Source organism: Rutilus rutilus, assembly GCF_951802725.1.
Source record: "Rutilus rutilus genome assembly, chromosome: 19".
Classification (NCBI taxonomy): domain Eukaryota; kingdom Metazoa; phylum Chordata; class Actinopteri; order Cypriniformes; family Leuciscidae; genus Rutilus; species Rutilus rutilus.
In genome coordinates, this window is record NC_140232.1 from 19,522,765 (window position 1) to 19,539,621 (window position 16,857).

Below are 16,857 nucleotides of genomic sequence, written 5' to 3' on the forward strand. Positions count from 1 at the left end.
CAGTATACAATCAGCTCCATTTAAACAATTTCATCCTAAAAAGACACCGAGCTCGGTTCACTGGTCTGATGAAAGCGCATTAATGAACTGACTTCTCATTATAATGAGCATGTTTCAAAAAGAAGCATAGATTGCAATTAGAAAAGAAATGGACCCAGATACAAGGGAGCAATTAGGCTGTCTTATTATAATCATCATCATTATAACCCGCTCATGTAAATTTACTGATTTTTGGTTAAGTGCAATTCCAAGCAAATGTCAACCTTACCATGGGATAATGAAGTGTTTACTCAAGGAGCGTAACCTCATTTAGGTCTCAATTTATCGTATTAATTCTTTCTACTATAATCTAACACAATTTTATCGTCTATTTATCGGCCACACGAGGTGCGCACCGATAAAACAACATTTACCAGACATGTTTGATGGTTCCAAAATAATTTTACTTTATCTTATCAATAAGTATCTACCAGAGTCATTGTGGCAAGCAGGACGAGGCAGAGGGCCGTGAGAGAACAGCGCGAGGCGGTGGCGTGATTGATAATGACGCACCGGAAGCATAAAAGGAGGAGCGACGACAGTGAAGGACGAGAGAGGACCAGGCCTGGACTATAATTTATGTTATGTTTTGTTTTTAATATGTGGCGGCAGTCGTCCGTCAGGGGCTGCCGTCTTTACTTTCATTTTGTATTTGTTTATTTATTAAAGTTGTTAAATGTTCCCGCCTCCTTCTTCCCATAACAACTAAATTGGCTACAGACATGGTTATACCACATCTATGTGCCTGTTTACATAGGACATAGTCTTGAATTAAAAAATATCAATAGGAAATGTAATTGCATTTATAGGCACTTGACAGAAAGACATTTGTAATTTGTTTTTACTATGTTTACATATCATGCAGGGCTGCACTATATATCATTTTAGCATCGATACCACGATAGTCACATCGCAGGATGTGCAATGTCAAGTAGGGATCGTAGTTGATAGTACAGACCGGCAACAAGGTTTGAAACGCACATAATTCTCGGATTAATTGCAAAGTTTAACCATCATTGAGTGGAAGTTTATCATTTGCACTTGTTGTAGATCCTGTCAGTTTAAACATTCAATCGATTTTAAACCATTTAAGCTCAAGAAGACTCAAAAGGAAACCCAATTTGGAACCCGCAAAACGGATGTGCATCATTATATTGGATCAGTACATTAGCTCTTAAAGCGACAGCAGACTAACATTCCTGCTGCTGTCTGTGCCATTAATGTTAATCAAACAAACAAAACAAAATACAAAGAGAAAATCACTTTTGTAGCTTTAACAAAGATTCATTATTTTTTATTTATACAGTAAAGACTATGCAGTGTTATTTTACATTTGATTATTACATTTCTGTAACTGAATACTGTTACTAGACTAGACTGTTAGACATAAGCTAAAGCACTGTTCATTTCTTGCAATTTCTTTATTATTTTCTATGCAGATTCACTCCCCTACAAAATCATCCAAATTATTCTATAATGATTAATTCTTTCCAAATAGAGCTATTCAAGTCATCTGGTGAAACTGCAATATATATATCACACTTTGAGATGCTTTTATTTACCTTTATGCAAAACTGGGCATCATACACTAAAAAACTGAAGGTCATTTAATATTAGACTTTAAAGTTGCTCTGAAGACAACAAACTCAAAACATGAGCCTTGTTGCTAGGAGACGCATGACAAATGAAACAAAATATGTTCTAAATTAACCTCAAAATAGTATGCATGTTTGATATGCTCTGACTGGATGGAATCGTAGTCTAAAGCTAAAAAATATCTGACTCTGTGCCCATCATAAACTACACCATTTTCTATGAAATCTGTCAACTCTAGCAGGACAAAATCTGCAAACTGACTCTGACTTTTGGCAACTTGCGTCAAAAGAAGAAGATATTTTATAGAATGTTGATAACCAAAAATGTTTGCCTCCTATTGACTTCCACTGCATTTTGTGTGTTCCACAGAAGAAAGCAAGTCATACAGGTTTGAAACAACATGAGGGTTATGACAATAAAAATGTTTTCATCATCTGTTCTTTAAACACCGCTTTCAGAATTATGTCCATATTTCCCTAAAAAGACTAGCCTGGCTAACGTCAGACCTCATCTCATTGAGACGTGGTCTGGGAACCACATGTTCACTTTCTCGTATTAGAGGCGTGGTTTACGAATGCCCAGAGCTGTTTATTGGGCGCTACGAATGTCTATCAAATGCGCCTGTACGTAGCTCATAGCCAATCGTTTCAATTATACCAGATGACGTATGTAGAGCGACAGAAATTCAACGAGAAAGAAGACGATGGGTCAGAGATTTATGTGTACACGATGGCTATTGCCGTTTGTGCAAGACAAACATGAGGGTAGAAGGTATATATGGACACTCTACAGACATGTTTTTATCGAAAAAAACACAGAGTTTATCCGAGAGGTTAGCGTTATTAGGGGTGACAGTCGCACAGGAGTCAGGGCAATCAAGAAGATCCTGCCAGCCATCCTCCGGAATTACCAGGCTGGAAAGAGACTTGCCTACATTCAGGCAATGGGAAGAAGAGTTCCGAAACACAGACAGCAACATAGCCAAAAGGCAACGCGAGCCTACACCATCAAAGACCCCGAGGGCTTTGAAAAAGACCTGCCCAAACCCACCGAGTCCACGTGCCAGCTCCACCAGGAAAACCACAACCCAGGTATCATACGTTTAATTGTCTGTTCATTCGTTCCAGCTTCTTAAATAGCATGCACTTAACTAAATGATGTAACAGCCCATTAAAATCTCACGATAAGCAACCTAGCAGCTCGCTGCCAACATCCTTCTTGGTTATGAAATGGTTTAACGCAAAAAGTTGCTCTTTTTTCAAAATAAACTTGCGTTCTAAACTACTTAGAACACTATCTAAGGCTGCATCGAAAGGTAACTTCGCGTCTGCTGCCATGTTGGATCCATAGATATAAACAAACTGCTTCGGTGTGTCGCATAGACGTCATCATCGTCTTGTTGCTCCCTCCCCGTTCTGTGATTGGTCCCCTCGCTGAGGCGAAAATCTGGTCCATGGAATCCAGGCTGCCTAGCAGCGTGAATAAAATCGCATGCCCCCAAGGCAGCATGGGGAAACCCAGGCTATAAAAAGACAATAATCACAAAAAAATATTCTGTCCTATGGAGAACCAGACTTTCATTCTGTACATACTGTCGCTTCTAGATTTCAAGCATTTCAAGTCACAGAGGAACTACAAACAATAAGTTTAGTTCATACTGCAAGTTAATTTCCCTTAAAATGGGTTTGCTTTCTACCATTTGTAGAAAGTCGATTTTCTCTCAGAAGCTACATTTCACATTGTGACTGCAAATGTCACAGCCGTAAAACTGGAATTGGCCTTCACAAGCAGTCTGTAGCAAAACATGTCAAAATATTGCTGGTAATTAATGATACCAGTTGATGTTCGCTCAACATGTTGAGGATACAAAACCCTCATAGTGACTGACGGAGTATTCCTCTTTTCTTACACACTAACTTTTTTACTCACTCTTTTTTTTTTTTTGCTTGTTTCCCTTTTCTGAAGATTACCCCTGCCTTTTCCTGCTCACAGATTTTTTTTTTTTTTCATCTTTTGTCCAAAAAACAGCTTTGACCCTTTAAAAATTTGAAAGAAAACCACAAAGTGCAGATATGATTTGCATATAATTTTTCACTTTCCCTTGACTCTCCCTATCTTTGTCATTTTCTCCCTTTGTCACATATAATCTTTGGTGCACAAAACACACACACATCTAGCACTACACAAAGACACACTTTAAACAGAAAGTGAGCACTTAAAATTATCTTTCTGCCCTGCTGTTCTCGATATCTCTACTTTTTCTCGCTCTTGAATCTCCTTTCTTCTTCCAGCACAAAGCATATCACACGCTCACGCACATACTCACCCTGCTGAACGAAGGATCCGTAGACAAACCACATGGAGTTGTAGAGGGTCGTGGAGGAGACCGAGCCCATCGGCAGTCTGGGAGGGTTCAACCAGTTGAGGAGATACACCAGAATGCCCACCAGCAGCACCGTGCCGGCTATACATGCCCACAGAGACAGGTCGAAGGGGGCCAGGCATGCAAACATATCCACTGTCCTCTCCGCCTTCCTCAGCAACACACCGACGGAGTAGTCCATGTAGCGGGTGGTGAAGTCTACCACGCTCTCCCGCTCAGGGGTGATGGTTAGGGCTGACAGACCTACATCTGCTCTCTGCCCAACAAAAAGACACACAGAAAACGGACATATTTAAAACCAGATTGTGCAAAGAACAGGTTCATATGTGTATCGCGCTTATAGCATAAGACAAGACAAATAGTGGACATAGAGCAATGCAAACTAAAAAAAAAAAAGGTTTAAATTAGAGCGGAATTTCACAGAAAACACACATTAACAATCATAATTATAAGTTAAAAATCAAAAATATTTTTTAAAGTTTTAAATATTCAAAAAATTGATAAGGCTTTACAAGGTTCCATTTGTTAACATTAGTTAGCATGAACTAACTAAATTAATGTTAATTTCATTAAAATGAAAAGAGGATGAACAGTTGTATTTTTAACTAATGTTAATAAACTGTTAAAAATGTATTGCTCATTGTTAGTTAATGTTAGTTAATGCATCAGCTAATAAGAGCTTATTGTAAAGTGATACCAAACACAGTGCTGTCAATCGATAAAAAACAACAACTAATTAATTGCACACTTTTCTGTAATTAATTTTATATGTTTTTATATTGTAATAATTTCACATTTAAACTAAATGAATGCAGAAACTATATATTATAAACTATATAAACAACCTATATTTTAAATATTTGTTTAATGGTATCTTTTTATAAAAAAGGAAGCCAGTATCACCGTTAAAATACTGCTATTGATGTATATGAAAATGTTTATTTAGCCATTTATTATAGCCATTCAGCATTACAGTGTAATTGAAAGCTATCAATTTGAACATTTATTAGGCTTTTATAAAAGATAATAACTTTTAATTTAAGTGAACTCTTGTTTCTTCACAGTCTTCACTGTATAAATTATAAATTAAATATAGATTAATCCTTATTAAAGCTAAAAAGGTTATTAAGTCGAGCAGTGAGTGATTTTCTCTTTTTCTTTTGTTCTTTGATTATCCTTAATGACAGAAGGCATCAGGTTTATTAGGCTGCTGTCACTTTAAGACCTGGTGCACATGACGCAGATCTGACATGCCCCCCATTTTCTCACAACTCTTTACGTTCATTTAAGGCTTCATTTAACTAATTTAAAACTTTGCTTGCGAGGATCCTCGACAAAACTGCCATTTTGCATAATTGTGTGTTTTTTTTCCATTCAAGCGCTGTCTGAAGCGGCTTTCTGTGCGCAAGTGTGTGTGTGTCAGACAGGAGATTTACGGACGTGTGCCAGAACCACACTACATTCACTTTTTTGGGCTTTTATGGCTCTATGTAACGTTAGCCAAAGGATGACGGAAAAAAATGGATGCTGCGTTAATTGTGTTAAATATTTTTCTGTATCACATGTGTTAATGCGCTTTTTTCTAAATATTTATAAACCATTATTTAATGAAAATGGATAACATGAAAAAAATTTTTTGTGATGCAACAAGTTCAAATGTGAAATAAGACAACCTCGTTAAATATTATATTATACATGTCTGAGGTCAGAAACCTGTGGAAGTCTGAAAGATGTTTTTACAGCTTAGTTTCAATACATCTCCCTAGGAAGAACATTTTGAGATGCAAAAGAATAGTACAGTACTTTCATAGTACAACGCTTTTATCACATAATCAAGGACAATTTTATTTCTTGTGATATGAACGCTTTAATATAGCCTTTGATTTAAACTTCAGTAGCATAAATTGTGTTAGTTTGATTAATTTGATTCACTAAATCAGTTAAAACGTACTTAACACTGATGTTCACTCAAGTCTCTGTGTCATTTTTCAAGCAAAGTGGCTTAGTAAAATATTAATTTATTATTTAGAACTTTTTATTGGTAAATGCAGCTATTGTAGCTTAAACAGAACATGGTGGTCGCAACATCAAGACCATGGGTTAAATTGCTGGGTTCAGGGAATGGATGAACTGAAAAAATGTACACCTTGAAAGCAATGCAAGTTGTTTTGGATAAAAGCATCTTCCAAATGCATAAACATATATGTATAAAACAGAATGATTAAAAGTAATGTGTTTGTATGGTGAAAAACAATATGAAAAACATCCACCTTCAATATACTTGGACACAAAGGTCCGTGTACCTTCTGCAATATTTTTAATCTTGCACTATAAGCGCAGGATTCTCGTGAACAAGCTTGGTCCGCCTGCTGTGTCTCTCTCATTGAAAATGTGAGCTTGCAGTTGCTGCGTACCAAGTTGAAGTGCAGAAGACGGGGAGGGTTGACTAATCTGACAAAGGGCAGCCCATTCATGCAAAACAAATATTAAAGCGTAATCTCATTTTTCTTGTTTTTACATTTCTTAAATGTTTTTCCATTTCCGTTTCTCTTTATTTCTTTTTCAGTCGAAAATAAAATGAGCAGAAGGTACCGGACCCACAGACATAATGAAAAATGTCCATTTACTATCCCATATAAAAAAAAATAAAAAAATAAAAAATCAGCTTAGTGACAGACAATAATTTACATTATGTTGAATCAGTAAATGTGCAAATACACAGCACTCCTCATTGTCCCCAATCACAATATAAATAAATAAACTTCCTCTAGTGAATCCTGAGGTAACACTGCTGCCAAAAACTAAAATTGTTTCTAAGGCATTTAAATGCAAAAAAAAACAAAAAACCAACAACATCTAATTTGTCTTCTTTTTCTTATTTGGCAGTTCTGGAAATTATTGTGACTAGGTGCGCACAGCAGCGCTGAGATTAGATGAGACCTCTGCAGCCTCAGAGAGTTCCTGTCAAGAGACATTACCATCGGCAGAACAAAGGCATGTCATTATCATAGGGCGAGAGCCAGAGTCACCTGTCTGACTCCCATTAACCCGCCTGGCCACCTTCAGAGATCGGGGACCCCCACAGGACCTCTGTGTTTGAGCAGGGTTAGAGAAGCATCCGGCGGCCGGATCACTTCACAAATGTTAATCCACACAACAAGTGCTCCTCTGATTGTCTCGACCTAGAAACTTAGAAGTACCAGACTGCCTGCTATAACAAGAGCCTGACAAATGACACTTTCACAATAGAGAATACATAAAATGAGAACAAAATAGATGCAGCGATAGTATGCTAGTGGTACACCTAAATAAAAAGCTAGTGAATTAACTTTATTGATGAATTATGCCAAAATTGAAGGGATCATAAAAAGAATAAAAATGTCTGTGCTCTTTGAAGATGAGACTTTGATGTACGATTATACTTTTATCTCAAAACTCCTTTCCCATTTCAAAAAGAGTATTTATTGCACAGACGTCTAGTTCAAATTCAGTAATTGCATCAGTCAGCTACAGTAATTCAACAGCAGACAATACAAGATACATGTTTTAAACTGCCCTTGGAGGTGTCGAATGAAAAAAAAAAGTTACGGTATTGTAATGTACTGTAGTCATCATTTGAGGACCAAAGAGACATAAAATCCATAATGCCTTTAATATTCATCCATTGTTAACTGTATTATAATTACAGTTACTTGACATGAAAGCTTTGTATTTATGAAACACTTTGGTTGTGTGATTTGTAGTACTTGTCTATTTGTCTATTGTACCAAGTCAATTGCAAATTGACTTGGAAATTGAATTGAAAAAAAATGACCTTTTGATGAGCTGTCGGGAGAATACTAAGAGCTTTGAAAATTCACCACTTATTCTGTGAAAATAGTACCAAAAAAAAAGTGTATTGTCAAGTGCTGGCTTTATAAAACATCTAAAAGCAACAAACAAAACAAACAAACAAACAAAAAAGAAAAAAAAAACAGTTCAACGTTTTCAACAAATGGGCACTTCTTTACACGAGCATAGCTGACAGGACTCTAGAGAGCAGCTTCTGACACACACTGATGATTTGTTAGATCAGTGAATTAACAATCTACACTTGTGTAAGAAGAAAGAGGACATGCACAAAACGTAATCACTACATCCTGATTTTACGCCACCACACACAATTAACTCACAGCTGACTAAATCTACTAATTTCATGGACTGCCAAATAAAAAAAAGCTTAGAAAAGCAGAAATGGTCATATATTCAGATATGATTGATCATTTTGTTTTAAGTACCAAAACAGTAATATTTGTGAAATATTACTACAATTTAAAATAATTATTTTCTATTTTAAAATTGAATTTATTGATGTGATGGCAAAGCTCATTTATTGTTTACATTTTTTGAAAATTGTTCATTTATTTATATATACTGTATGTCCACACACACACGTTGGCATTTGTTGTTTATGGGAAGTCTCCATAGGCGTAATGATTTTTATACTGTACAAACTATATTCTATCCTCTTACGCTAACACTCTAGTACTGGAGAACTCGTGCCAATCCCTAGAATTGATTTGAAATAGAATGTTTTTGTAACAATGTAAAGTTTTCACTATCACTTCAGTCATCAATTTAACTCATTCTTCCAGAATATTATTCATTATTAGAAAGTTCTTTTTTACTTCAACAAAAAAAAGAAGAACAAAAATCGTACTGACCCCAAACTTTTGAACAATTTTGTTTCCTCTGTAATGCCCTGTCCTGTAGTATCATGTCATAACAGCCTTTTTTACATGATTAGAACACAAAAAGCAAACGAAAAATCAAAAAACTCTATCATGAAAGCACACAGATGTGAAGTTGCTGGAAAACAATGTGTCAACAGAGACCGTTACAATGGGATTATAGCTCCTTAATATTTTCCTTGTGTTTTGGTCTATCTCTCTGGAAATGAAGATAAGCGGCAGTACACTGTGGCTCATGTTTCCGTTTCCCTGACAGAACAGTGGTGAGGAATATTCTCAGCACAGGAAGCAGTAGGGATGGAGGTGTGTCGCAGACCTGAAAAAGCTGTGGAATGGAAAACAGCGGGATGTTTGGAGTAATGGCCCTGAAAATGTGTATCTGACCTCTTACTGCTGTGAGATTTGCCTTTTGTTTATCTGCCAGCGGACAACATTGCAGTATGAGGTTTTTCCCCTCTTTCACATGTAAGAAATCTGTGCTCTTCTTTATCAAAGCAGTGCAGACTGTTTGGGAATACCAGGGAAAATGAAAAGCCCAAGATAGTTTGAGAAAGCCAAAGGAAAGCACATAAATCTGCTGCATTCAGTCAGACTGTATTATGTTAGTCATATCAAAGGCAGTGCTGACCGCGCTAAAATAATTCTGCATCATTAAAAGGGTTTGAAATGGTCCTTTGAGCTTTAAATGTATTAACACTTGAAATACTGTCTTTCGTATATATAATATGTGGAGATCGTTTTCAGTCTAATAAAAAGTACGTTTGTCTAATGAGATTTTAATGGTATATGCTACATTTTTTGCACTGGTTGATTATGGATACAGCTAAAATAGCCAAGTTTGTTATTATAAGGGGTGTCGACATAGTTTTGGCCATGTAATGTATATACACATTTAAGGGCAGAGTTGGGCCGTATTTATAATCTAGATAAACATCTTACCTTAGAAACCAGTTCTCCAATAAGACCATTCCAGGACCCATCAGCCTGCTGGCTGCCATATTTGTGATCAGGGGCCACGTAGATCTCATATTTGAAACCAAGGTAGTTGGCGAGAGCGTCCAGTACGTCGATTGAGAACCCCTGGTACTTCTTAGGTTTCCCAAGCACATTTTCTGAGACCATCACAAATGGTTCTTCCTGGAATGAGCAATAACAAAAAAAAAAAATTTATTTCAGGTTATAAAGGGACTAAATCATCTAGCTAAAAGCAACAAAAAAAGGTTGCAGAGGATGGATTAAAACGCACACACACACAAATAGTCCAATGGTAATGCCTACGGACATTGAGGTAAGTGAGGGCACCGGTTTTAGAGTCACAGCTTGACGTTCATGATTCTGAGGGTGGCAGATCCATTCCTGGAGCTGACACATGTGTTTACCTGAAGCAGACACATAAGCTCCTACAGCGGCTTAGCTAATGCTCATAATTTGATTTTATTTTCAGCAGGAGGCAATGTCACTTGGCTTTAACCTCCCCTTATGAGCTGTGGCATAATTCAGAGAAGAAAAAAAAAAAAGTCAGGCAGGAATTAGTGCCATGTCAAATCCAATCAAGAGTAATGTGAGGAAAGTAAATATGTATAGCTTTGGTTTTAGGATAGTTGAGTGAATCTTTACAGAAAATACAGGAGATGCTAAGAGGTGCTTATTTGTTTGAGGATCTGGGCTGGCCTTACAAAGGCTACAGGTTTAAACTTCAGCCAGAGAAGAACTGAAAGTGACCCAGGGAAAGGATATAGTGAATATCACACAGCAGGTCTATATTTTAGTTTGGTCCCTTTTTCATACTATAGACTAAAATTAAATGAAAATTATTTAAAATAAAATAAAAACAACAGCAACATTAAGCATGAAATAAAATAGAAAACCTTATGTCAAGATAAAAATATGCTCATCTATATTTTTCTATTTATAGTAATTCTCTGATTCATTTCAAAGTGCAAATGTTGCTATTTTCAAAGCAAATTATAGGCACATTCTGAATTTAGTCTACTGTAAGCTGATCATGTCTCGCTGTCACACCAGGACAAGATCGGCATTAACAGCACTTCCCCAATTGAGACCTGGTAATTTATTAGCATTTCGTCACAATGTAATCTCAGAGTAATGAAAGTTTCTCCAGCGATTTGCATAGTTCCCTTCAAACATTTCAAATCAGTTCTGAATTTCTTGGAATGAAAAGGTAGGCAATATGCTCTGAAACAACAATAATAATAAAAAGTAATATTCAATATGGGGTCTGAAGAACCCATTCTCTCTCAGTGCTAAATTAAGATTCACATTTATCAAACATTCCTTAACTTGATGGTGCTTGTCAGTCATACAATATTCATAGTGGGTTCTGACAGACTCATAAGATCCCTAATGCTCAATTAGGGATTTAAGGTTTTACTGTGCTCACATCAAAGAAATTAAGTCTTTACGAGAAGGATTTTAAACAAAAAATATATACCCGGATTTTCACTCATCATACAAGCATTAGCTCTGCCTATGGCTGAAGAAACCATTCTTCTGAAGCAGCGAGACCGACCGCCATTTGAATTGATTAGTCGTTCTCCACCGAGAAAGATGAACGGAGTCTCCAAGGATCTCCAAAACCAGCTTGGCAGACTATTGTGGAGGTGGATATGATGCGATTTGGATTTAGTCTGAGCTTGGGGCCTACTGGTGTTTCATAAAAGGTCTACAAACATTGTCATACACTGCCAAACTGGCTCTGGAGAGTTCCTGAAGGTCACACAGAGAAAATACAGATTTTTATAAGGAGGAAGTTTAGAGAGGGACTCTATGTGAGCAGTGGAAATGTCGTCAGTAATGCTGACAGCTGTTGCATCGAATTGTGAAAAAATTCTCAAGGACAAGCTACAGTAGTTCCCGCAATTAGAAGCACGGCAGGGATATATGTAACCCTGTCAGGTGAACTGATCGTACAGAGGAGAAGGAGGTGTAACAAATCTTTTTGTGGTGGGGTAGAATGACCAGTTTTTATGGTAGAGTATATATGTTGAGGGACTTTCTGAAAACAGAAGGCTCCTAAAAGAAGGACTCTTCAAGACCAACTTGAGGACCACAACACTAGGTTCTTAAGAGTAACATAACAAAATTCAACACTAAAAATTACAAAGGGGGGAAGTCTTCTCCCTCTTCAACCCCAGATTAAAATATCACTGTGAACATGCCTTTCCTTTCCCTTTAACATCATCAAGTCTAAATGTAGTTGAATCCATAGTTTACTGGAAATCACAAATCAGAAGCTTTTTTGTTAAAGGGGTCCCTATTATGCCCTTTTACGAAGTCTTGATTTTTGTTTTGGGGGTATACTAGAATATGTTTTAATGCTTGATTGTTCAAAAAACACTTTATTTTTTACATATTTTACTGCTCCTCTCTTGGTTGAACACGTTGTTTTCGATGAAGCCCCTCCTTCTGAAATACGAAATGTGCTGTGATTGGTTAGCTGGCCCAGTGTGTTGTGATTGGCAGCGTTTAAGCGCGTGTTCAGGATATTTCACGCCCCTTCATAACTGCGAGCTCTACTCAGATGTAAATATTAACAATGGCGTCAATTTCAAACCATTTTGAGCCCGATTCTGACAATTTTAACGAACAAGAGGATCATGCTGAACAGATTTCAAGCACGGATTTCACAGGACGTTTCAGAGTGGTGTATTTTTGGGGGGAATTTTAATATAGATACGATGTTATCGATCACAAAATCATGGATAATTTTCCTAAGGGGCGGTGAACAGTCTTACAAAAGCGCTTACAAAGCTAAAGTAAACACTACATCAATACTGTAATGTTAGTAAGCAGGCTAGCAGAGGCAAAGCTTTGCCCTTCGTTTACATCATAGCTATCATAGCAACTACATAAAACTTATACTTGGAGCTGTTAACAGAAAACACAACTACAAATAATAAGACATACTTACAAGTTGTGATCCCATAAACAACAGATTGTCTCGACAAAATGGGAATGGCTACGTCTTTCAGGAGAAGCTTTTGTGCATATAGCCTGCATTGTACTCTGTCTGTTTGCTGTTCTCTGTAAAATGTGCAGCGCACAGACAAACGTCGAGGTTACAATCTTCAGGAAAAGTGTTAAAAATAAATGTAACCTCTCTAAGTTCGTCAGCCTTAGGACAAACTTTTTCTGAGGTGGAAAAAACAGTGACAACACTCTTCATCTTCTCTAATGCAGCTCAACCAAGCCTCACCAACTTCTTTGCATATTCTGTGGCCATGGGAGTATTGATAAAACATGCATTTATGAAAAAAATAAATTAGATTCCCTTATTTGCACTGCAACAGATTTCTAAACTCTAGCTGAGCACAATCTTGCGAAGTCGAAAGTTGGAGGAGCTCAACTTAGCAAGGAGCTTTCACAGGCCTGAATGGCTGCATTCAACACACAGCTGCTAGCTGAAGGCCGATGACCAACCATTTGAGAACAGCAAAGTCAAGTCAAGCCACCTTTATTTATAAAGCGCATTATACAATACAGATTGTTTCAAAGCAGCTTTACAGTGATAAACAGGAAAAATTACTGTTTATCTATTGTTCATCTGAAGTCAGATCAGTGTTCAGATCTGTTGTAAAGATAAATTATTAAATTAGTTCATTTAAAAAAATTATGTCATCGTCCAGCTCAGTTCAGTTCTCATACAACAGTGTCAGTACAGTATTAAGAGTCCCTAACTAAGCAAGCCAGAGGCGACAGTGGCAAGGAACCCAAACTCAATCAGCTGACAGAATGGAGAAAAAAAACCTTGGGAGAAACCAGGCTCAGTCGGAGGGCCAGTTCTCCTCTGGCCAACTAACGAACACAGTGTCATTATGATTCATCACGCCGGTATGGAGCCGAAGCTTGCCATAGGGTCTGTGCGAGGACCTATCTGGTTCTTGTGGTCTCTGCTGAGGACCTGTGCCAGTGACTGTCATGTCGACAAGGCCTTTACAGGTGATCGTCTAGTAGACACGGTCTCTGCTGACATTCAGCGTTGCGTTGTGGTCGTGTCTAGGTGCAGCAAACATCTTCCTCTTTCCATTCCATTGCAATCCAATACCACGGTAGTGTGGTGCCAGCGGCCCAGTGAAAATAATAGCCTGCTGTTTATTTTTCATATTCTCTTAAACAAATCCCTATTGATGTCTGAAGTGTTTCTGGGAATATGTCAGGCAGATTTATCATGGAAGGAGCGTTATTGACTGCATGCAGCCTTCACATTAAACCAGCGCTTTCTAATCCTCACCAGACCCCCCTCGCTCAATAAGCTATTAGAGGAAGTGAGGATATGCATGCCAACTCGCACTATAGCCACGAGGTGCCATCTATCAGACCTCCCTCTGAGGGGCTTGTGCAAGACCCTGCTAGATTATCCCGGACCACTCGGCCATCAGCACGATCTGAAGAATATCTGTAGCACTTAGACTAGGGGCAAAAGCACAGCGACAATGACCCTTTTAACAGGATTCCTCCAATATCGTTTTTTATCTACATTGAGATGAAGCCTTGCTCTTATTGAGCTGGCCTAGAAGGGGTACGGCTCCCCACACTTGTGTTCAACCCATGTTGCATTGATTCCCTCCCTCATTATAAAGCCATTCCTTCCACCCAACTACACACGCAGTGGTTCAAATTCACACTGATCTTCTGGACAATCTCTACTTTGGAAATCGATAGAAGACATGGAGCAAAGGTGATGCAACAATGTTGCTAACATTAGCATCATCCTGTGTTCTTCAAGTGTTATTGCTGTGGGCATGCATTTGGGTCGATGATGTGACGATCTATTATTTTATTCAACTCTACATTAAAAACCCATACAAATATTTCACAATATTATGGTTTTTACTTTATGTTTCTTAAAATAAATGCAGCCTTGGTGAGCATAAGAGACTTCTTATATATGTATATATATATATATATATATATATATATATATATATATATACATACACACATACACACTACTGTGCAAAAGTCTTAGGCACGTTAGTATTTTCTGTGTGTCAGTGGGAAATATCAGTTTACATTTCCAAACATTAATTTTGCCATTAATTGTAATAATGCAGTGAGATTTTATGTATGTACAAGGAGTCTGACAACAGCCAGTATATGCTCCACACGGATATCTGATCTCACCATGATCTAGTCTATCTGTGATTACATTAAAAAACAGAAAAGGCTGAGACAAACTAAATCCAGAAGAACTGCGTCAACGTCTCCAGGACGCTTGAAGAAACCTACTTGCAAAGCTACAGTACTGTGAAAAGTTTTAGGCACTTCTGTAAAAAAAAGACTTTTGCACAGTACTGTTTATAGTATATTCATATAAATTAATAATAAAGTAATGTACAGTATGTATGTATGTATGTATGTATGTATATATATATATATATATATATATATATATATACACAGTGCAATGCATAAGTGAATACACCCATGCTAAAGTTGACTAAAAAGAGGAATAAAAAATCATATTTTGGAAATTGAACTTAATGCCTTAATTTAAAAAATTAGGAAAAATCCAACCTTTAAGGACACCAATTTTCTTTGTGAATGAATAATGTATCGTAAATAAATAAATGTTCTTCCTTAAAATACATGGTGCATAAGTGAGTACACCCCTATGTTAAATTCCCATAGAGGCAGGCAGATTTTTATTTTTAAGTATTTAAAAAAAAAAAAATTAGGATACTATGCATCCTGATAAAGTTCCCTTGGCCTTTGGAATTAAAATAGCCCCACATCATCACATAGCCTTCACCATACCTAGAGATTGGCATGATTTTATTTCAGTTAGCCTAAAAGCTAGTTTGATTTGCATTGAGAGATGATCTTATGGAAAGTACCCCATGCCAATCTCTAGGTATGGTGAAGGCTATGTGATGATGTGGGGCTATTTTAATGTATTCACTTATGCATTGCACTATATATATATATATATATACACACACATCACTTGATTATTCATTTATATGAATATACTATATGACTTCAGTCTTCGCCCATCTTCTACAGACGTTCTGAAGATTCTCTCATGCATGCAGCTATGATCTACTGGTGAGTGAATCAAAAACATGTGTCATAGTGCATTGAGACTGCAAGGTTTCACGGCAGCTGTGTGTTTGTGTTCTCAGTCAGTTTTTATGTTTGGAACAGCACCAGCGTTCCTCAGACAGGTGAAGGGCTGTCGGAGCTGGCACGTCACGTATCCTGACACGCTTGCCACTGGGGCAGCTGGGAGCAGTGGGGAGTTTAAGTTGCAAGGAGCCACCAACAGGGAGCATGCGTCTTCCCCATCCACCTGAAGGTTTAGTTTACAAATGACAACATATCCCATGGTTCCAAGCTCCCTGCTTCCCTAACCATATGCTACACCACAAGGGTCTATGGAACTACCCTGGCACTCTTACTTCCCTTTTCCTACATTTTGTGAGAAATAATTGATCCTGATCTTAATACAATGTTTGAACTAGAAATTACAATTTTGCATGCAAAGACATTGCAGCTTCAGTTAGTCTCTATAGAAAAGAGGTAAATCGATGTTCGGCTGGAACACATGTGAACTGCAAATTAAAGTTGTTATGTTATGTTATGTTATGAACATAACATAACAAGTCTTTGACTTGTTGACTTGTTGAGATCCAGAAGTCTTTGAGCGAGGCAAAGGCAAACTTTGTTTAATTCTTAATAGACACAGACGAATATTGACATGATAGCATATAGACTAGAATACAGACCCTTTCCAAAAAATTTGAATATCATGGAAAAGTTTATTTATTTCCATAATTCCATTCAAAACGTTAAACTTCCATAGATTATAGATTCAGGGCCCACAACTTAAACGATTTCAAGTATTTAGCTGTTTATTTGTACATAATTTGGGCTTCCAGCTCATAAAACCCACGAAAACAGGATTTAAAAAAATTACAATATTAGATGAAATCACACAGTAATTACACAGTGATACCATGGTCATTGAACCAGGTTTTGGTTATTTTGGCAGTGTGGGCAGGTGCAAATCCAGCTGGAAAATGAAGTCAGCATCTCCATAAAGCTTGTCTGCTGAAGGAAGCATGAAGTGCTCTGAAAATGTCCTGG

At 37.3% G+C, this 16,857-nt stretch overlaps 1 protein-coding gene across 3 annotated transcripts in view; it reads right to left on the reverse strand.

Moving 5' to 3' along the window:
- Positions 1 to 16,857, reverse strand: part of grid2 (glutamate receptor, ionotropic, delta 2) — a 427,641-nt gene that overhangs the window by 78,774 nt on the left and 332,010 nt on the right. For all 3 annotated transcript variants that reach the window (XM_084389289.1, XM_084389290.1, XM_084389291.1), the window contains exons 10-11: positions 9,688 to 9,885; positions 3,962 to 4,274 (exon numbers count right to left, since the gene is read on the reverse strand). In XM_084389289.1, the coding sequence (XP_084245415.1) occupies positions 3,962 to 4,274; positions 9,688 to 9,885 (511 nt within the window). The remainder of the gene's footprint in view (positions 1 to 3,961; positions 4,275 to 9,687; positions 9,886 to 16,857) is intronic.